The sequence below is a fragment of the Oncorhynchus keta genome, chromosome 18, assembly GCF_023373465.1.
Source record: "Oncorhynchus keta strain PuntledgeMale-10-30-2019 chromosome 18, Oket_V2, whole genome shotgun sequence".
NCBI classification, from domain to species: domain Eukaryota; kingdom Metazoa; phylum Chordata; class Actinopteri; order Salmoniformes; family Salmonidae; genus Oncorhynchus; species Oncorhynchus keta.
Genome location: NC_068438.1, coordinates 18,569,270 through 18,592,674, shown reverse-complemented (window position 1 = coordinate 18,592,674; position 23,405 = coordinate 18,569,270). Strand labels below are relative to the sequence as shown.

Here is a 23,405-nt window from a genome sequence, read left to right as displayed (position 1 = left end):
CCCCATACTCCACAACTCATTGGACGTTTAACTCTGTAGGAAAACACAACAACTCATTGGACGTTTAACTCTGTAGGAAAACACTTTCCCCCACTATACTCCACAACTCATTGGACGTTTAACTCTGTAGGAAAACACTTTCCCCCATACTCTCACAACTCATTGTAGGAAAACGTTTAACTCTGTAGGAAAACACTTCCCCCCATACTCCACAACTCATTGGACGTTTAACTCTGTAGGAAAACACTAACTCTGTTTAGGAAAACACTTTCCCCCCCATACTCCACAACTCATTGGACGTTTAACTCTGTAGGAAAACACTTTCCCCCCCATACTCCACAACTCATTGGACGTTTAACTCTGTAGGAAAACACTTCCCCCTCATTGGATACTCCACAACTCATTGGACGTTTAACTCTGTAGGAAAACACTTTACCCACAACTCATACTCCACAACTCATTGGACGTTTAACTCTGTAGGAAAACACTTACCCCAACTCATACGTTTAACCACAAAAACTCATTGGACGTTTAACTCTGTAGGAAAACACTTTCCCCCCATACTCCACAACTCATTGGACGTTTAACTCTGTAGGAAAACACTTCCCCCCCCATACTCCACAACTCATTGGACGTTTAACTCTGTAGGAAAACACTTTCCCCCCATACTCATTGGACGTTTACAACTCCCCCATTGGACGTTTAACTCTGTAGGAAAACACTTTCCCCCATACCCACAACTCATTGACGTTTAACTCTGTAGGAAAACACTCCCCCCATACTCCACAACTCATTGGACGTTTAACTCTGTAGGAAAACACTTCCCCCCATACTCCACAACTCATTGGACGTTTAACTCTGTAGGAAAACACTTTCCCCCATACTCCACAACTCATTGGACGTTTAACTCTGTAGGAAAACACTTTCCCCCCCCCATACTCCACAACTCATTGGACGTTTAACTCTGTAGGAAAACACTCCCCCCCCGCATACTCCACAACTCAACAACAATATTCTAGTAAGATCAGAATGCACCACGATCAAACAGTTGTGATAATAACCTCATGGAATATGGGTGTTCTTCAATGGATGTGCTTTATTCATTTTACCATGAGTTTGGAGATGGCTATGCTGTAACTCCATTACATGACTGACATGAAGGCTCTAAAACCACCAACGCTTTATCAGAATATTTTCTGTACTCAATGTTGAGAAATATACAGCCAACAATACAGTCCACTACTACTGACACTACTGCCATCCCAAGTGTAGGTGACTAGGGTCGGATTCTGTGAATACCCATGGATAGAAGGTTGGAAGGATGGATGGATTGAGTGAGGGAAGGAGCATCCTCTTATCCTCCCTCAAGAGGGGTCCAGCGACAGCCAGATAAGCGGCTTTCTGCAAAATGACAGAATGAGACAAAGATGAGAGAAAGTAACTAGTCCCAGGTGAATACTTGGTTTAGGCCACAATCGTATCAGCCTGAACTGAATAGAGAGGATTCTCCAGAAGCAGATTTTACTTCCTGGAAGTAGGGTCCCTCTGTGATTTTTTAAACAATTGGGGATGGTGTTGTTATAATGGGAAAAATAGAGAGATTATGAGGGGAGAGGGAAAGAGGGCGAGAGAAGAGAACACACATTTCTGTCCTGTCAAGCAAACAAATGGGCCTGAACATTGGTGTGTAACTCATGACCATCACCGCATCGTCATCACATTAGCCTCATTCAATTACACTGCAACTCGATGCTCCCTGAAATCAGTTAACTACTGCTAAACCATGAAGTGCACTTTTCATAGACAGTCCATGTTTTACCTAGACCCACATTTTGTTTAGGTGTGGTTAGGCACTTATGGTAATGAGATGAAGGGACTAGTCTTCCCCAAGGTGTTTGGGTTGGGGAGATGCTATATACATTATTTTAATTGGATAGAGGCAGATAAGTCACTGTTCAGTGTTGTTAAGTCAGGAGGGGTAAAGTTAGAAGTGGCATGTGATTGTATGTGTCACAAATGGCACCCTATTCCCGATAGAGTGCACTACTTTTGACAAGAGCCCATAGGGCTCATTTGCGATGCATCTGTTGTGTTTGCTGGGTTGCCAGATTCTGGGTAGAGATATGAAGGCTGTTTGGGTTGTAGTGAAACCTGCTGTTTGAGAGAGAGTATTAAGATTCTCTGACCTGAGGGTGACCCCTTGGCACCAGGCTGTAGAAGTACACACACACAGATCGTCACTGTCAGACCACGCCTGCCGTTTGTCAGGAAACACACCCTGGAGAGATTTCTCTGTGTCAAACCCCTTGCTCCTCTCTAATCAAGACCAGGGCGCCTCCTCACCCCATCATTACCACCGCACGCCCCTAACATACACACCCCGCCAGCACAGGCCCTGGAAAATGGTAAGTGGTATGGTAGGAGGGTGCCGACAGACACTGCAGCTCTGCTTCTAGCTACAAAGCAACTTTGCAGTATTTTTTTTATTGTGTGTTATTTCTTACATTATTATATTAGCATTTTTTTGTGTTATAACATACAACCGGAAATAACTTTTGGATATCAGAGCGGCGGTAACTCACCAGCATTACGACCAGTAATGCTACTTTCCCGAATTGGATCCTTTGTTCGTACACCCCAGGGCAATTGAACTTATCCCAAAGGCTGCTCCAAGACGCTGCCAGTGGAGAAGAGGTATTCGGAGTGGACTTCTCCTACTCAGGAGGCAGGCACACCATCCACTGCCTACGAGTATATTACTCGCTAATGTTCAGTCTCTGGATAGTAAAGTAGACGAGCTCAGGGCGAGGATCTCCTTCCAGAGAGACATCAGGGTCTGTAACATACTTTGTTTCACGGAGTCATGGCTCTGTCGGGATATACTGTCCCCGTCCATACAGCAAGCAAGGGTTCTCAGTTCATCACTCAGATAGGAATAAAGAACTCTCCGGGAAGAAGAAAGGCAGGGGTGTATGTTTCATGACTAACTACACATAATGTGATTGTGATACCATGTAGAAACTCAACTCCTTTTGTTTGTCCGACCTAGAATACCTCAATCAGATGCCAACCGTATTACCTTCCAAGAGAATTCTCTTCGGTTATAGTCACATTTGTGTATATTCCCCCTCAAGCTGATACCATGATGTCCCTCAAGGCACAACACCACTGGACTTTATGCCACATATCCTGAGGTTGCATTTATTGGAGCTGGGGATTTTAACAAAGCAAATTTGAGGAAAACGCTACCAAAGTTCTATCAACACATTGACTGTACTACTCGCTTAGGAAAAACATTAGATCACTGCTACTTGCCTTTTCGAGACGCCTACAAGGCCCTCACCCGCCCTCCCTTCAGCAAATCAAATCAGGGCTCCATTTTGCTCCTCCCTTCCTATAGGCAGAAACTTAAACAGGAAGTACCCGTTCTAAGGTCTATTCAACGCTGGTTTGACCAATTGGAATCCATGCTTCAAGATTGTTTTGATCATGCGGACTGGGATATGTTCCAGGTAGCCTCAGAGAATAACATTGATGTTTACACGGACACGTGACTGAGTTCATCAGGGAGTGTATAGGGGATGTTTTTCCCTACCGCGTTTAACCATGGAAATGTGACTGGGAATATGGTTGAATACAAACAGTGTAGTTATTCTCTCTCTAAGGCAATCAGACAGACAAAATGTCAGTACAGAGACAAAGTGGAGTCGCAATTCAACGGCTCAAACACGAGATGTATGGGTCTACAGACAATCACGGACTACAAAAGGAAAACCAGCCACGTCGCGGACACCAACGTCTTGCTTCCAGATGAACTAAACACCTTCGCCCGTTTTGAGGATAACACAGTACCACCGACGCTGCCCGCTAGAAAAGACTGTGGGCCCTCGTTCTCCATGGCCGATGTGAGTAAGACGTTTAAGCGTGTTAACCCTTGCAAGGCTGCCGCCCCAGATGGCATCCCTAGCCGAGTCCTCAGAGCACACGCAGACCAGCTGGCTGGAGTGTTTACAGACATATTCAATCTCTCCCTATCGCAGTCTGCTGTCCCCACTTGCTTCAAGATGTCCACCATTGTTCCTGTACCCAAGAAATCAAAGGTAACTGAGCTAAATTACTATTGCCCTGTAGCACTCACTTCTGTCATCATGAAGTGCTTTGAGAGGTAGAACTACCCAACCCGGATCCGGGAGAATTGTCATCAACTACACTAATTAGCATAGCGCAACGGTCCAAAAAATATTACTAGAAAATATTCATATTCATGAAATCACAAGTGATATATAGTGAAACACAGCTTAGCCTTTTGTTAATCACCCTGTCGTCTCAGATTTTGAAATTATGCTTTACAGCCAAAGCAAGACAAGCGTTTGTGTAAGTTTATCGATAGCCTAGCATAGCATTATGTCCAGCTAGCAGCAGGAAGCTTGGTCATGAAAATCAGAAAAGCAATCAAATTAACCGTTTCCCTTTGATGATCTTTGGATGTTTTCACTGACGAGACTCCCAGTTAGACAGAAAATGTTCCTTTTGTTCCATAAAGATGATTTTTATACCCAAAATTCCTCCGTTTATTTGTCACTTTATGTTGAGAAATCCACCGGAAATAGAGGTCACGACAACGGCGGGAAAAAAATCTAATTATATCCATAATATCAACAGAAACATGGCTAACATTTTTTATAATCAATGCTCAAGGTGTTTTTCAAACATCTATTCGATAATATATAAACCGGGACAATTGGATTTTCAGTAGGAGCGAGAGGAAAAATGACTACCTCTGTCTTTTACGCAAGAATCACTCTGAGAGCCCTCAGCTGTCCACTTACGCAATGTAGTTGTTTACGCTCATTCTTCAACATAAAGGTGCGAAACTACGTCACAATGCTGTAGACACCTTAGGGAATACGTAGAATCGGGTTGAAATCCCTTTCAGTGGCCAATAGGGGAGCATAGGAAGACAACGGTTTCAAAACATGAGTCACTTCCTGATTGGATTTTTCTTAGGCTTTCGCCTGCAATATCAGTTCTGTTATACTCACAGACAATATTTTGACAGTTTTGGAAACGTTAGTGTTTTCTATCCTACGCTGTCAATTATATGCATATTCTAGCACCTGGTCCTGAGAAATAGGCGATTTACTTTGGGAACATTATTTTTCCAAAAATGAAAATAGTGCCCCCTAGTTTCAAGAGGTTAAGGATCATATCACCTCTACCTTACCTGACACCCTAGACCCACTGCAATTTGCATACCGCCGCAATAGATCCACAGATGATGCAATCGCCTGCGCACTGCCCTATCCCATCTGGACAAGAGGAATAACTACGTCAGAATGCTGTTCATTGACTACAGCTCAGCCTTCAACACCATAGTACCCTCCAAGCTCATCCTTAAGCTCCGGGCCCTGGGTCTGAACCCAGCCCTGTGCAACTGGGTCCTGGACTTCCTGACGGGCCGCCCCCAGGTGGTGAAGGTAGGAAACAACTTCACCGATCCTCAACAAAGGGGCCCCACAAGGGTGCATGCTCAGCCCCCTCCTGTACTCCCTGTTCACCCATGACTGCGTGGCCACGCACGCCTTCAACTCAATCAAGTTTGCAGACGACACAATAGTAGTTGGTCTGATTACCAACAATGACGAGACAGCCAACAGGGAGGAGAGGAGGGCCCTGGCGGAGTGATGCCAGGAAAATAACCTCTCCCTCAATGTAAACAAAACGAAGGAGCTGATGGTGGACTTCAGGAAACAGCAGAGGGAGTACGCCCCATCTACATCCACGTGACCGTAGTGGAGAAGGTGGAAAAACAGCTATCTCAAGGCCATTAGACTGTTAAATAGACATCACTAGCCGGGACCGCCCACCTACTCAACCCTGCATCTTAGCCTCTACGGCCCTATATACATAGACATGGAATCAATGGCCACTTTAATCATGGAACACTCGTCACTTTAATCATGTTTACGTACTGCTTTACTCATCTCATATGTATATACTGTATTATATTCTGCTGTATTGTAGTTAATACCACTCCGACATTGCTCGTCCTAATATTTATATATTTCTTTATTCCATTATTTTACTTTTAGATGTGTGTATTGTTGTGAATTGTTAGATATTACTGCACTGTTGGAGCTAGGAACACAAGCATTTCACTACACCCGTAAAAACATCTGCTAAATATGTGTATGTGACCAATACAATTTGATTTGATTTGAAAGGAGAAAACAGAGCGGTGTTGTCCCCCAGCAAGGCCACATTCATTTCCCTTTTCATGTAAGCCTCCTGCGTCTCTCTCTCTTGTGTTTTTAAGTGGTCAGAGCATTCAAAACACCAGCAGAACAGACCTTCAAACCAGAACCACAGTCCCCATATGGCAGGGTGGCCTCCAGGTTAGCCCGGTTACTGTGCCATGATAGATGAAGAATATCTGGACCCAGTCAATGTCTTGGAATCCAAAGAGAATATTATTTACCAAAAACTGCTGTAAAAAATATATATATTTTATTGTGTTGATAAGATGGCGGCCATTCGGATCCAGGAATAAACAACCAATGTTGCCATGTTGTTTTGCGCTATACACCAGAGGCCCAGCCTGCATCATACCAGGCATCTCGTACTTTGATCCTGATGTTCTTTTATATGTCATTTGGTGTGTGTGTGTGTGTGTGTGTCCTCTCGATAGCCAATCTGTCCCCTCTCAGGTGCCCTCATAACTGTGTGCACGCCACTTAATCAGACAAGCCAGCATAATCCGTTTTTAAATCACTGATGAAGGATTTTGAGGCTGATTCCCTGACCTGTCAATGTTTTTAATTTGCTGTTTTAGACTCTTATGAATCCTATGGTTTTTACTAGATTACTTGTAGTTTTTCATGTTGTTTGTCTGTCATTTTTTTGTAATGACTTGGTGCTGCCTATCTTGGCCAGGACGCTCTTGAAAAAGAGATTTTAATCTCAATGAGCCCTTCCTGGTTAAATAAAGGTTAAATCAAATTCAATAAAAAATAAACTGGAGAAGACACGCAGTCACACACATTACATGGTGCGCTGTGTGTTTACATAATGCGTGTGCAAACACAGACACTTATGTGTGGTACCATCGTTCAGGGTCCAAGCACGTGAACATATGGCACTGGTGTGTTTGGGAACTATACGGTGCAGTCACGTGTACATTGACAGACACACAATATGACATTTTTTCAGGGCCACAATCTGTGCAGCATTTGCAGTATCCCAGTATCAGCCATTTTGATGATGCCGGTTCCAGTTTCAGATTAGAAGGGAGGCAGGCTGAGTCACAGGTCTAATCCCACACACAGAGGGAGAACAGAGAGTTATTATCTGCTGGGATATCTGTGCGGCCTTGTCACTCTCACCGTCCTGGTATGGGGGTTATGTTGTTGGAACAATTATTTCCTATCTCACTTCCATCCTTTGATCTCACTGACTGAACCTACCGCCACGTTTAGACCCTTTTTCTATTGAGCGGTTTGAAGACAAATCATGCTGTCGCCCCTAAAAAGTCCCCCCACCAAGACAGAGAGCATGTGGGTCAGATATGTATACACACTACAGTACAGAGAGGTGTGTGTTTGTCTCAAAGGCTTTGAAGTCTGTCTGACAGTGCCACACACAGTGCAGAGACAGACAGCCTCCTCTGCTATTAAAGGTTTAAGGCTAATCGTGAGCTAGCCATCATTGCCTCTCTGACACTCCTTTAAACTAGCTTTAAACAGGGAGGTGCAAAGTGAAGCCTCTCTGCGTGTGCTTACGTGTGTGTCTGTGTGTCTACGTGTGCTTACGTGTGTGTCTGTGTGTCTACGTGTGCGCGTGTGCTTACGTGTGCGAGTGTGCCAGCATGTGTGGGTGTGAGTCTTTGGCCCCAGGCAAGCCCCAGTATTGACAGGATTACTAGTACTCAGCCAACCCAGGAGGGGGGTAAATCATTTAAAAGCAGCGCCTAGTGTAATGAAAGACAGGGAATCTAGTGAAGAGCAAAGAGAGACCTCCTGGGAGCTAGCTACCTATCACAGGCGTTAATCCTGGGAGTTACAGCTCGATTAACACTTAACAAGTCGCTCACCACTTAACTGCTCTGGCAAGCAGCTCTCCTCTCCATGGCCCTGCCCTGCCTGGCCACCATCACACACACTCTGTCAGACTTGGTCACAGTGCAAGAAGTGTGTGTGTTTGACTACCACTGATAAAGACATAGCCTCAACCTCAAGTCTGCTGTCTCACATCCCAGCTAGTCACCACGCCAAGACAGCCATGCATTCTGTGCCCCAACTGCTCCAGGTACAAGTTGTCCAGGTCCAACTCAGGGGGTTAGTCTGTATCTTTCTAAGTATACACTTCTGTGTCCTTCACTCCGGTCAAATCCTGATTTACGCAGTGGCATGTTTGTTTTCCAGAAGGCTTTTGTTTTCCCAACACAAATGACCGCCGTCCCTGTGTTACAACCCTCCTTTTACAGCCCTAAGGACTCGTTAGCTTCGCCGCTCTAATGGCACCCCCCTACAGTAAAGCCTAATTGAATTATCTCTATCAGCTTGCCAACCGTTAGCCTCCCGTCATTAGGCTACTTAGCAGCCAGGTAGCCCAGAGATGATGGCATGTGGCCGGTAGTTATGCATTGTGTGTGTTTGTGCAAGTCCAGCTGTACCATCCTGAGCTGCTGCCCTGTTGTAAAGGTGAACACACACACTGATTAAGTCTTTAAGGAAACTAGCGCTGGGAGAGATCAGAAGGGATTGTCAGTCGGAGTGGCGGTGAACTAACAGCTGGGAGAAAACTAATCCAGCCTGGGATTTAGTTTTACCATGATAAAAAAAGATTATATTCACCCCACCCTCTCTTTCTATTTCTCTCTCTTTCTCTCTCTCCTCTCCCCTCTTTCGTCTCTCTCTACTCTCTCCTCTGTCTCTTCTGTCTCTCTCGCTGAAATGATTGTGAACATCATGTCCTCATGTTTCAGTTGTCCCTCGAAGATTGTCGGTGACAAATAGAAAAATGAGGGATTGAGATAGACACAAACTAAAGCCCCACACTACAAAAGTGGAAGCCCATATCCTGCTGCTCCACACTCACGCTGCCCCTCGGTTCCTACTAACCCCTGAGGAGTGCTGGGGTTATTTGATTAGATTCATAATGATAATGACAGGAGTGGAGGAGTGGGACTGGCTGTCACAGGCTAGAGGATGGAGAGATCACCCCTGATGGAGAGGGGGGACACTGGTGAACATGACATCTACTACAGTGCAGTCGAAATATATTCAGACCTGTTTACTTTTTGTTTACGTTACACTTAACAGCCTAATTTTAAAATTGGTTATGTAAAAAATGTTCAATCTACTCACAATACCCCATAATGACAGTTAAAACAGATTTCAGACATTTTTGCAAAGGTATAAAAAAATGGGGAGAAAAAAAGCTGAAATACCTTATTTACATAAATATTCAGACCCTTTGCTATGAGACTCGAAATTGAACTCAGGTAAATCTTGTTTCCATTGATCATCCTTGAGATGTTTATACAACTTCATTTTAGTCCACCTGTGGTAAATTCAATTGATTGGACATGATTTGGAAAGGCACACACCTGTCTCTATGAGGTCCCACAGTTGACAGTGCATGTCAGAGCAAAAAAGCCATGAGTTCAAAGGAATTGTTCGTAGAGCTCCGAGACAGGATTGTGTCGAGGCACAGATCTGGGGAAGGGTACCAAAAAATGTCTGCAGCATTGAAGGTCCCCAAGAACACAGTGGCCGCCATCATTCTTAAATGGAAGAAGTTTGGAACCTTCCAGAAGGACAACAATCTCTGCAGCACTCCACCAATTCTTCTGATCACTCTTCATAACATTCTGGAGTATATGCAAATTGCCATCATACAAACTGAGGCAGCAGACTTTGTAAAAATTAATATTTGTGGCATTCTCAAAACTTTTGGACAGGACTGTTTCCGTGTTGTGGTTAGTGTTTTTGCTCTGTAGTGGTTGACGTGAACCCCGGGCATGGGTGTGAGAAATGAGTTCGTACCATTAGGAACCTGCCATCATGTTAATTGAGACTAATGGGTTAATAGCTTTGTGAAGGAAGTCTCCATAGAGCATCTGGAGTGCTGTGACAGTGAATTAAGGACACACTTACTCTTACGCTGACACAGACTAACACAAGCTCTCACACCTCAATTCCACGCGTTACGTACTCAGCCCATGTAAATAAATGAATGAGCTCACTAAACGTCACACATGGTTCACATACCAGCATAGTGAGGTCTCAGAAAAATGGGCCACTTTTCACAGCAAGGCCGGGGGGTTGTTTAAAACATCAAATCAACAGCTTGGTAACTATAATAATGTCATGTCCCTTTCAAGAGCGCTAGTATGGCACACAGGGCTACTGTTCTCTGTCTCACCCACACACACACCAACACCCCACACACACGGCTACTGTTCTCTGTCTCACCCGCACACACACCAACACCCCACACACACACCAACACCCCACGCACAGGGCTACTGATCTCTGTCTCACCCACACACACACCAACACCCCACACACACAGCTACTGTTCTCTGTCTCACCCACACACACACCAACACCCCACACACACAGCTACTGTTCTCTGTCTCACCCACACACACAACACCCCAACACCCCACACACACACCAACACCCCACACACACACCAATACCCCACACACACACCAACACCCCACACACACACACCAACACCCCACACACAGGGCTACTGTTCTCTGTCTCACCCACACACACACCAACACCCCACACACACACCAACACCCCACACACAGGGCTACTGATCTCTGTATCACCCACACACACACACCAACACCCCACACACAGGGCTACTGTTCTCTGTCTCACCCACACACACACCAACACCCCACACACACACACCAACACCCCACACACAGGGCTACTGTTCTCTGTCTCACCCACACACACACCAACACCCCACACACACACACCCAACACCCCACACACAGGGCTACTGTTCTCTGTCTCACCCACACACACACCAACACCCCACACACAGGGCTACTGATCTCTGTATCACCCACACACACACACCAACACCCCACACACAGGGCTACTGTTCTCTGTCTCACCCACACACACACCAACACCCCACACACAGGGCTACTGTTCTCTGTATCACCCACACACACCAACATCCCACACATAGGGCTACTGTTCTCTGTCTCACCCACCCACACACACACACCAGCACTCCACACACAGGGATACTGTTCTCTGTCTCACCCACCCACACACACACCAACACCCCACACACAGGGCTACTGTTCTCTGTATCACCCACACACACACACCAACACCCCACACACAGGGCTACTGTTCTCTGTCTCACCCACCCACCCACACACACACCAACACCCCACACACAGGGCTACTGTTCTCTGTATCACCCACACACACACACCAACACCCCACACACAGGGCTACTGTTCTCTGTCTCACCCAAACAGACACACACACACCAACACCCCACACACAGGGATACTGTTCTCTGTCTCACCCACACACACACACACCAACACCCCACACACAGGGCTACTGTTCTCTGTCTCACCCACACACACACACCAACACCCCACACACAGGGCACTGTTCTCTGTCTCACCCACACACACAGACCAACACCCCACACACAGGGCACTGTTCTCTGTCTCACCCACACACACACACACACACACACACACACACACAACACCCCACACACAGGGCTACTGTTCCCTGTCTCACCCACACACACACACCACACACACACACACTTTGATAGTGGGCCTGCTGGCAAGGGGGGGGGTTCCTTTGAGGAATCACACAGCTTTTTTATGAAGTGGTGTTAAAGTTATCAGCGTCTCCTGGCTTGCCCAGGACAGTGTGTGTCTAACAGCAGATAGCCAAGTGGAGACCTGGTCCCTCTTATCTGTGTGTAGAACCAGGCCAGGCAGGGCGGCCCGTGCGGGCTCTCGCCCCAGCATTAAAGCCTGTCAGTGGGCCGGAGTGTGGCTGAGGCTGGCCAGGTCTCCATACACCAAGGGCCTAGATAGACACTGAACTTAACTCTGAGATCAAAGGGTCCACTGTCACTGCTCCTTCTGATAAAACAGACCCAGTCTGGGCCAGGGGACTGGGTGTCAGTGTAGAGAGAGACCAACCACCAAACCACAACCACCAGACAAACAAACAATAGCAGCAAGTCTTGGGAGGCTCTTTTATGATAAAGATCATTCCAGCATTTTACTGGTGTTTTCTCACTCCAGTTCCTTCTCTGTTTTGCATTTTTCTTTCCTCTGCTCTGTCATGCCTCCTTTTCTATCAGTCATTGTCTTTTTGTACATCTCTTTCTCTCCCTATCTCTCGCTCTTTCCGCTCTGTTTATCAGTCCAGTGGCTCTTCTTAACTTTCCAGGAAAAAAGGACCTCTCCTCCTCCCTTGTTTGATCTCATCCCTCCATCCAATTCACTGCTGTGTTTTCTAATGATACAATGAAAACCCTGTGGTATCCTAAAAAGCACCAGGCTGGCCTAAAGAAACATACACATCTTGTTCATGCCTGTGTGTCTGCATTCCATATTTACTCTGGGGCTGTTAATACCCCACAGAAGAGAGAGGGCCTCTCTGCACGTACACTGTGTTTTCCAACAAGACACCCACCTTGGACTAAACAAACAACAAGGTCTACTTTTCCATTTGCTGGACATAAAGGGATACTTTGGGGTTTTGAAACCATTTTTATGTCTCCGTGTCCAGTATGAAGGTAGTTTTACCAGACAATGTTAACTAGTGTTAACCCAATGACTGGGCCGCATTCCTAAAATCCTCAAGTATCCCTTTAACCAGGGCCGTAGTCAGTCATGTCTGCAGCCTTCGTCCCAGCTACTAAATCTCTTGACTTAATTCAGTGTTCATCACATCCTGAAATACAGGGGGAGTGAGGGAATTGGCTAAATTGGGGAGACAGTAATTGTTTGAATCAGTTGTTTTAGTGTCTGGGACCCAGAGATAGATGGAGACAGACACGGAGGCTGGTGATAGGGCTTTCCATTTCAGGGGTAGAGATTTGAAGATAACAGCACATTAGGTGGTGATTGAGGTCAGGACTCCACTTGACCATCTGTGTGGTTATACATATATACGTTAACTGACCATGTTTCGGGGTTCTACTGACTAAATAGTTGCGTTTGTTGTTCCAGGGACGTTTGACCGCAGTGTGACCCTGCTGGAGGTGTGTGGAAGCTGGCCAGAGAGCTTTGGCCTGCGTCACATGAGCTCTGTGGAGTCCACCGAGGAGGGGCTGAGAGAGAGGCTGGCAGACGCCATGTCAGAGTCACCATCCAGAGACATAGTGGGCTCGGCTACCGGTCAGTCACAAACATACAAACACACACTAACACAGACACGCGCACACACATATACACACATGCGCATGCGTGCGCACACACAAACGCGTGCACACACACAGACTCATAAATCATTTGTCATCATTAATAATGTTGTGGTGTCAATCTTTCCAACAATTTACTGACCATCTATTTTCTCAAACTGTGAAATGTGATAGTGGTCAACTTCATTTTCTTAACTTTTTGAACTTTCATTTACTATCTTTCAACCGCTACTCTTAATCATGTGCTTGTTTGGTTTTGCAGCAGCTAGTTTTCAATAGTGTGCGGGTGTATATTTGTGTATGGGCCTGCGTGTGTGTGTGTCAGCCATTCAGACAATCCAAATGTTTAACTCATTTAGGAAGCGGCAGCGCTCTTCCTCTCCTTAAGTGAACAAGAGATCCTTTGATTTTAATGGTGGGAGAGGAGGGCTTTCTCTTAGGGAGAGGAGACTGCCACTGGGAGCTAGAGCAGCAAAGGGTCACAAGGCCCTAATGTGTTTAGCATCGACTACCCCCCCACCCCTCCTCTCATCCCCTTCTCTCTCACCCTTCTCGGTCTCGCTCTGCTCTCATCCGTCTCTCTCTCTATCATCCCTTTCTTTCTCTCGCTCTCGTTGCCCATCTTTTACGACATAATCTTGTTTGGACCTATTCATTTACAGAGGCCCCTGCAGCAGCAATGGCAGTCACATGGAATGGACACTCTTTGGGACTCCCTCGCCCCCTCCTCTCACGCCCGCTCTCTCTCTGTCTCTGTCTCTCTCTGTTTCTCTCTGTCCCTCTCTCTCTCTCTGTCCCTCTCTCTCTCTCTGTCCCTCTATAATTGCTCCTGTCTCTGTGACTCTGCTCGTCATTAGATTAGGGGCCGACTCCCGGACACTTGTAGTCTGCGCTTGTCCATCCATCGCTACGGCCCCCTCTAATGCAACACAAAATTAATTACTGATCACATTACATCCAATCTCCCCCCGTTTTCCTCTGCCTTGGGCCCTCCTATATACATGAACTTAACCCTTTCTTGAGAGAGGGAGACATAGAGGAATGGGCTAAATATTGTCTTGGGGGGTCAAATGGAGCCGAGTCTGAGACATGCACATCCATTCTGTCTGACTATGAATAAGTCCCAAACGACACCCTATTTCCTATGTAGTGCACTACTGTTGACCAGAGGCCTATGGGCCCTACTATATAGAATAGATTGCCATTTGGGATGCAGGCTGTCTTTGTGTGACAGTGGCACCAAGCTTCAAGCAGGGAATAACTGGGACGTAATGGAGGCAAATCTAATATGGACCTCTGGTTGATGGCTGACTTTAATGTAGAGAACGTGTACATGTGTGTTCGGTTCATAGAGAGAGAGGCCTTTGATGGGCAGGGCCAGATGGTGTATAGCTTAGAGAGTGTCTCCACGTGCAGGGCCCAGTTTCCCCCATCCTTAGACATACTGTAGGCCCCATTGGCCTAGACCTGAAAGATTCACTCATACACAGATTTCGCTCTGTCCGGCTTTCGCACACACACAGAGGGACGCGGTATTGGAATGCTGGATGATGGAACAAATCACCCTCTTTGACATTTCCCCCTCAACACACAACTCCACACACACACACACACACTCAGGCTCACGCTCAGAACAAAGCCTGTAGTCACACAGATTTGTGTTTTCAGGCACAGCCAGAGACCTACTGACGCCACAGCCAGGGGCAGGTGACACAGATAGAGAGAGGGATATAAGGAGGGGGTGGGACAGGAAGCCCCTGCACTGACTCCTAAACATACTCTTCCAGTAATTAGATTTGCGCTAGCAACATAATGTTGCTGATGTGATTTTGCTTAATGGTGCAACCCCAACATGAATTCCATTGGAGCCGTGAAGAGGACCCCTGATTTAGTCAGGTTTAGTATATTCCAGCCCTTGTCTACTCTCAGCCCAACCCCAGTATAACATAACCCAGTCCAGCCTTTGTCCTCAGCCAGTGTCAGGCCAGTGTTTATGGAGGCCACGTTGAGGATCCAGCCCTGACTTACAGTGGGGCAAAAAAGTATTTAGTCAGCCACCAATTGTGCAAGTTCTCCCACATAAAAAGATGAGAGAGGCCTGTAATTTTCATCATAGGTACACTTCAACTATGACAGACAAAATGAGGGGAAAAAATCCAGAAAATCACATTGTAGGATTTTTAATGAATTTATTTGCACATTTTGGTGGAAAATAAGTGTTTGGTCACCTACAAACAAGCAAGATTTCTGGCTCTCACAGACCTGTAACTTCTTCTTTAAGAGGCTCCTCTGTCCTCCACTCTTTACCTGTATTAATGGCACCTGTTTGAACTTGTTATCAGTATAAAAGACACCTGTCCACAACCTCAAACAGTCACACTCCAAACTCCACTATGGCCAAGACCAAAGAGCTGTCAAAGGACACCAGAAACAAAATTGTAGACCTGCACCAGGCTGGGAAGACTGAATCTGCAATAGGTAAGTAGCTTGGTTTGAAGAAATCAACTGTGGGAGCAATTATTAGGAAATGGAAGACATACAAGACCACTGATAATCTCCCTCGATCTGGGGCTCCACGCAAGATCTCACCCCGTGGGGTCAAAATGATCACAAGAACGGTGAGCAAAAATCCCAGAACCACACAGGGGGACCTAGTGAATGACCTGCAGAGCTGGGACCAAAGTAACAAAGCCTACCATCAGTAACACATTACGCCGCCAGGGACTCAAATCCTGCAGTGCCAGACGTGTCCCCCTGCTTAAGCGAGTACATGTCCAGGCCCATCTACTTTGTGCATGACACAATTAATTTTTCCAACAATTGTTTACAGACAGATTATTTCACTTACTATTCACTGTATCACAATTCCAGTGGGTCGGAAGTTTACATACACTAAGTTGACTGTGCCTTTAAACAGCTTGGAAAATTCCAGAAAATTATGTCATGGCTTTAGAAGCTGTTGATAGGCTAATTGACATAATTTGAGTCAATTGGAGGTGTACCTGTGGATGTATTTTAAGGCCTACCTTCAAACTCAGTGCCTCTTTGCTTGACATCATGGGAAAATCAAAAGAAGTCAGCCAAGACCTCAGAAAAAAAATTGTAGACCTCCACAAGTCTGGTTCATCCTTTGGAGAAATGTCCAAATGCCTGTAGGTACCACGTTCATCTGTACAAACATTTAGTACACAAGTATAAATAAGTATAAATACCATGGAACCATGCAGCCGTCATACCGCTCAGGAAGGAGACGCAAAGGACGTTGTGAACATGCTGGAGGAAACAGGTACAAAAGTATCTAAATTCACAGTAAAATGAGTCCTATATCGACATAACCTAACAGGCCGATCAGCAAGGAAGAAGCCACTGCTCCAAAACCGCCATAAAAAAGCCAGACTACGGTTTGCAACTGCACATGGGGACAAAAATCATACTTTTTGGAGAAATGTCCTCTGGTCTAAAAAAAAATAGGACTGTTTGGCCATAATGACCTTCGTTATGTTTGGAGGAAAAAGGGGGAGGCTTGCAAGCCGAAGAACACCATCCCAACCGTGAAGCACATGGGTGGCGGCATCATGTTGTGGGGGTGCTTTGCTGCAGGATGGACTGGTGCACTTCACAAAATAGATGGCTTCATGAGGGAGGAATATTATGTGGATATATTGAAGGAACATCTCAAGACATCGGTCAGGAAGTTAAAGCTTGGTCGCAAATGGGTCCTCCAAATGGACAATGACCCCAAGCATACTTCCAAAGTTGTGAAAAATGGATTAAGGAGAACAAAGTCAGGGTATTGGAGTGGCCATCACAAAGCCCTGACCTCAATCCCATAGAAAATATGTGGGCAGAACTGAAAAGGCGTGTGCGAGCAAGGAGGCCTACAAACCTGACTCAGTTACACCAGCTCTGTCAGGAGGAATGGGCCAAAATTCACCCAACTTATCGTGGGAAGCTTGTGGAAGGCTACCCGAAACGTTTGACCCAAGTTAAACAATTTAAAGGCAATGCTACCAAATACTAATTGAGTGTATGTAAACTTCTGACCCACTGGGAATGTGATGAAAGAAATTAAATCTGAAATAAATCATTCTCTCTACTATTTATGCTGACAATTCACATTCTTAAAACAGTGGTGATCTTAACAGTGGTGACCTAAGACAGAGCATTTTTACGAGGATTAAATGTCAGGAATTGTGAAAAACTGAGTTCAAATGTATTTGGCTAAGGTGTATGTAAACTTCCGACTACAACTTTACCTAGAGAGTTTTCATCTGTATTTTTCGTAGCTGTCTACATACCACCAAAGACTGATGCTGGTACTAAGGCCGCACTCAATGAGCTGTATACGGCCATAAGCAAACAGGTAAACGCTCATTCAGAGGCGGCTCTCCTAGTGGCCGGGGACTTTAATGTTGGGAAACTTAAATCCCTTTTACCAAATTTCCACCAGCATGCTATTCCTCCTTTGGCCACCTTTCCTTCCAGTTCTCTGCTGCCAATGACTAGAACTAATTGCAAAAATCGCTGAGGCTGGAGACTCATATCTCCCTCACTAACTTTAAGCATCAGCTGTCAGAGCAGCTCACAGATCACTGCACCTGTACATAGCCCATCTGTAAATAGCCCATCCAACTACCTCATCCCCATATTGTTATTTATATTTTATTTTTTTTGCTCCTTGCACCCCAGTATCTCTACTTGCACGTTCATCTTCTGCACATCTATCACTCTGGTGTTTAATTGCTAAATTGTCATTTACTTTGCCACTACGGCCTATTTATTGCCTTACCTCCCTAATCTTACTGCATTTGCACACACTGTATATAGATTTTTCTATTGTGTTATTGAGTGTATGTTTGCTTATCCCATGTGTAACTCTGTATTGTTGTTTGTGTCGCACTGCTTTGCTTTATCTTGGCCAGGTCACTGTTGTAAATGAGAACTTGTTGTCAACTGGCCTACCTGGTTAAATAAAGTTGAAATAAAAAATCTAATAGAAAAATGTTAAATGTGCAACCAGAGGGAGAAAAACTCTAGGACACCTTTACTCCACACACAGAGATGTGTACAAAGCTGTCCCTCACCATCCATTTGGCAAATCTGACCATAATTCTATCCTCTGATTCCTGCTTACAAGATCAAATTAAAGCAGGAAGCACCAGTGTATCGGTAAATAAAAAAGTGGTTGAATTTTGTGAAATGTTATTTAACTAGGCAAGCCAGTTAAGAACAAATTCGTATTTACATTGACGGCCTACCGGGAAACAGGGGGTTAACTGCCTTGTTCAGTGACAGAAAAACAGATTTTTACCTTGTCAACTCAGGGATTCGAACCAGCAACCAGCAACGCTCTAACCACTAGCAGATGCTAAGCTACAGGACTGTTTTGCTAGCACAGACTGGAATATGTTCTGGGATTCTTCCGATGGCATTGAGGAGTACACCACATCAGTCACTGGCTTCATCAATAAGTGCATCGAAGACGTTGTCCCCACAGTGACCGTACGTACATATCCCAACCAGAAGCCATGGATTACAGGCAACATCCACACTGCGCTAAAGGGTAGAGCTGCCGCTGTCAAGGAGCGGGACTCTAATCCGGAAGCTTATTAGAAATCCCGCTATGCCCTCCGACGAACCATCAAAAATAGGACTAAGATCGAATCGTACTACACCGTCTCCGACGCTTGTCGGATGTGGCAGGGCTTGCAAACTATTACAGACTAAGGGAACCACAGCCGAGAGCTGCCCTGTGACACGAGCCTACTAGATGAGCTAAATTACTTATATGCTCTCTTCGAGGCACGTAACACTGTAACATGCATGAGAGCATCAGCTGTTCCGGACGACTGTGTGATCACGCTCTACGCAGCCGATGTGAGTAAGACCTTTAAACAGGTCAACATTCACAAGGCCGCAGGGCCAGGGTAATCCATCGATTACCAGGATGTGTACATCGAGCATGCGCTGACCAACTGACAACTGTCTTCACTGACATTTTAAACCTCTCCCTGTCTGAGTCTGTAATACCAACATGTTTCAAGCAGACCACCATAGTCCCTGTGCCCAAGAACAGTAAGGTAACCTGCCTAAATGACTACCGATCCATAGCACTCATGTCTGTAGCCATGAAGTGCTTTGAAAGGCTGGTCATGGCTCACATCAACACTATTATCCCAGAAACCCTAGACCCACTCCAATTTGCATACCTCCCTAACAGATCCACAGAAGATGCAATCTCTATTGCACTCCACACTGCCCTTTCCCACCTGGATAAAATGAACACCTATGTGAGAATGCTATTCATTGAGTATAGCTCAGCGTTCAACACCATAGTGCCCTCAAAGCTCATCACTAAGCTAAGGACCCTGGGTCTAAACACCTCCCTCTGAAACTGGATCCTGGACATCCTGAATGGCCACCCCAGATGGTAAGGGTAGGTAACAAACACAGCCACCACGCTAATCATCAACACGGGGGCCCCTCAAGGTTGGGTGCTCAGTCCCCTCCTGTACTCCCTGTTCACTCCTGACTGTACGGCCAGGCACAACTCCATCATTAAGTTTGCCGATGACACAACAGTGGAAGGCCTGATCACCAACAATGATGAGACAGCCTATAGGGAGGAGGTCAGATACCTGGCCGTGTGGTGCCAGGACACCACCTTCTCCCTCAACGTGATCAAGACAAAAGAGATGATTGTGGACTACCGAAGAAGGGGGTCCGAGCACGCCCCCATTCTTATTGACGGGGCTGTAGTGGAGCAGGTTGAGAGCTTCAAGTTCCTTGGTGTCCACATCACCAACAAATGAACATGGTCCATGGACGCCAAGACAGTCGTGAAGACGGCACAACAAAACCTACTCCCCCTCAGGAGACTGAAAAGATTTGGCATTGATCCACAGATCCTCAAAAGGTTCTACAGCTGCACCATCGAGAGCATGGCACTACAGAGGGTAATGCGTACAGCCCAGTACATCACTGGGGCCAAGCTTCCTGCCATCCAGGACCTCTATACCAGGCGGTGTCAGAGGAAGGCCCTAAAAATAATCAAAGACTCCAGCCACCCTAGTCATAGACAGTTCTCTCTGCTACTTGAGCGCCAAGTCTAGGTCTAGGGGAGGGTTTGGCCGGCCGGGATGTCCTTTTCACATCGTGCTCTAGCGACTCCTGTAGCGGGCTGGGCGCATGCACGTTGACTTCTGTCACCAGTTTTACATTGTTTCCTCTGACACATTTGTGTGGCTGGCTTCCGGGTTAAGCGAGCAGTGTGTCAAGAAGCAGTGAGGCTTGGCAGGGCCGTGTTTTGGAGGACACATTGCTCTCAACCTTCGCCTCTCCCAAGTCCGTACGGGAGTTGCAGCGATGGGACAAGACTGTGACTACCAATTGGATATCACGAAATTGGGGAGAAAAAGTCTATATAAATAACAATAAAATAAAAATGATTAATAATGTCACTTGATAAATCAACTTCAATCAGTGTAGATTAAGGGGAGGAGACAGGTTGAAGAAGGGTTTTAAGACTTGAGACATGGATTCAGAGGGTGAATGGGCAAGACAATAAATGTATGTGCCTTTGAACGGGGTATGGTAGTAGGTGCCAGGCGCACCGGTTTGAATGTGTCAGGAACTGCAACGCTGCTGGGTTTTTCACACTCAGTTTCTAATGTGTATCCAGAATGGTCCACCACCTAAAGGACATCCAGCCAACTTGACACAACTGTGGGAAGCATTGAAGTCAACATTGGCCAGCATCCCTGTGGAACGCTTTCAACACCATGTAGAGTCCACGCGCTGATGAATTGAGGCTGTTCTGAGGGCAAAAAGGGGTGCAACTCAATATTAGGACAGTGTTCCTAATGTTTTGTACACTCAGTGTGCTCAATAAAGTGTGTGACCCTCCAAACCCAAGAAGTATGTCATTCACCACCAGGCCCTGTGTGTAGCAGGAACTTGTCATGTTCTAATTATTTATCAAATTGTCAGATGGCGGTCCACATAGGTTTATGATTTACTTAATTAGGCCTACTTCCATGTACTATTGGAGTGTGGATTTGGCTGGTTGATTCCACCAGATTGCGTGTAGGTTTTGGAGGAGCTCCATCTCTTGTCCGATGTTATCGTGGTACAGAAAACCTTGCCTCTGCCACCACATGTAGCACTGTGTTTTTTGTATGTATGTACAGTACTGTGTGTGGGTGGGTGGGGGTGGTTTGGAAGAAAACAAGCAGTTGATGTAATCTGTTGGTGTGGAGTGAGGATTTCCTCCCTGCCAAAGAGAGTGGTACGTTCCAGTGTGTTTGGGGACCTGTCAGGAGACCAATGAAAGTACAGACTATGAGAGCTAGGTCTATGGGTCCCACTTATGGAGAAACAGAGTGGCTAGAAGGGCACAGGGCCTTTCCATCTATACAGATTCTTGCCACACACACACACCTCTTACTTTAGTGGTGTGCTTTTCAATCTGATTTTACAGTAGTACTCTTTACTGCCTGGATGTCTCGAAAGACACATTGCATGTGAACTTGAATGCACCTCTTGGGGCCAGTATATGTGAATCATTTCATGAAGTTTGTTTCATAATGTCTGATGAATTGGGCATATTAAGGCGTGTGTATGCTAGACTCTAGACTCCAACCCTCTGGTTAGCTCTGTGAAAACCTCTATTGTTCCCTACTGTAGGTTTGGTAATGATGCTCCTATCTCCTGTTTGACTTGGACAGCCTCTTGTAGCCATTCGCAGAAACTACCAGGTCAATTATGTGACTGACTGGGTTCCTTTCTACCAAGGCTTGTTTTAACACACAGATATCCATCGCAAGACCAACAAAACACACCACAGTGGTCCAACGCATTATCACGGTGGGTTAGAAGGTCCCACTTTGCCAATCAATCATTACTCCCTCCTGGTTCCAGTTTACATACATACATACACACACTCACGCAGGATTATAAACACGTACAACACATCAACTCACTTCTCACTTCACCTCTTTTTGCACTTGGAGACGTGGCTTTAGACCATTGGGAACAGACCTGTTGGCTTAACCAGCGGCCACACCCAGTCACACACGCACACCCCTCTGTCCTTCTCACACTCCATTTGTGTACTTGACTGAAAACTATTAGTTGATCCTTTTGTCACCTTCCCCCGGGGCCCTGTTCTAACCTGCTTCACTTGAGACATAACCCCAGGGCCCTGTTCTAACCTGCTTCACTAGAGGAAAAGAGAAACCCAGGTCCCTGTTCTAACCTACTTCAATAGTGAAAGAGAAACCCAGGGCCCTGTTCTAACCTGCTTCAATAGAGAAAGAGAAACCCAGGGCCCTATTCTAACCTGCTCCACTAGAGAAAAAGAAACCCAGGGCCCTGTTTTAACCTGCTTCAATAGAGACAGAGAAACCCAGGGCCCTGTTCTAACCTGCTTCAATACAGACAGAGAAACCCAGGGCCCTGTTATAACCTGCTTCAATACAGACAGAGAAACCCAGAGCCCTGTTCTAACCTGCTTCAATAGAGAAAGAGAAACCCAGGGGCGTGTTCTAACCTGCTTCAATAGAGACAGAGAAACCCAGGGCCCTGTTTTAACCTGCTTCAATGGAGAAAGAGAAACCCAGGGGCGTGTTCTAACCTGCTTCACTATAGACAGAGAAAGACACTGAGTGCTCTCTGTACCACTGAAAGACATTCAGCTGAGCTGCTAAAAGAAAATATTAAAAAAGAAGGGAACCCTGAGATAGAAAAGTGAAAGTGGCATGAGCTGAGGCTGAAGAGTATGGTGCAGAGGAAAAAGATGGGAGTGTGAAACAAGAGCAATGTCATTATTTCTGCTCTCAGCACTCCTCCATTCACTGGCAGGTCGCTCTCTCTTCCTCTCTTTCTCTTCATCTCTCTCTTTTTATCTCTTCCTCTTTCTCTACCTCTCTGCAGCCAGCTGAGAGCGTGAGAGTAATCCGCGG

General features: G+C 45.9%; 1 protein-coding gene across 5 annotated transcripts in view; it reads left to right on the top strand.

Annotated features, from left to right (window-relative positions):
- LOC118396856 (BCAS3 microtubule associated cell migration factor) overlaps positions 1–23,405 on the top strand; it is a 367,384-nt gene that overhangs the window by 323,487 nt on the left and 20,492 nt on the right. For all 5 annotated transcript variants that reach the window (XM_052467521.1, XM_052467520.1, XM_052467524.1 and 2 more), the window contains one exon: positions 13,253–13,420. In XM_052467521.1, the coding sequence (XP_052323481.1) occupies positions 13,253–13,420 (168 nt within the window). The remainder of the gene's footprint in view (positions 1–13,252; positions 13,421–23,405) is intronic.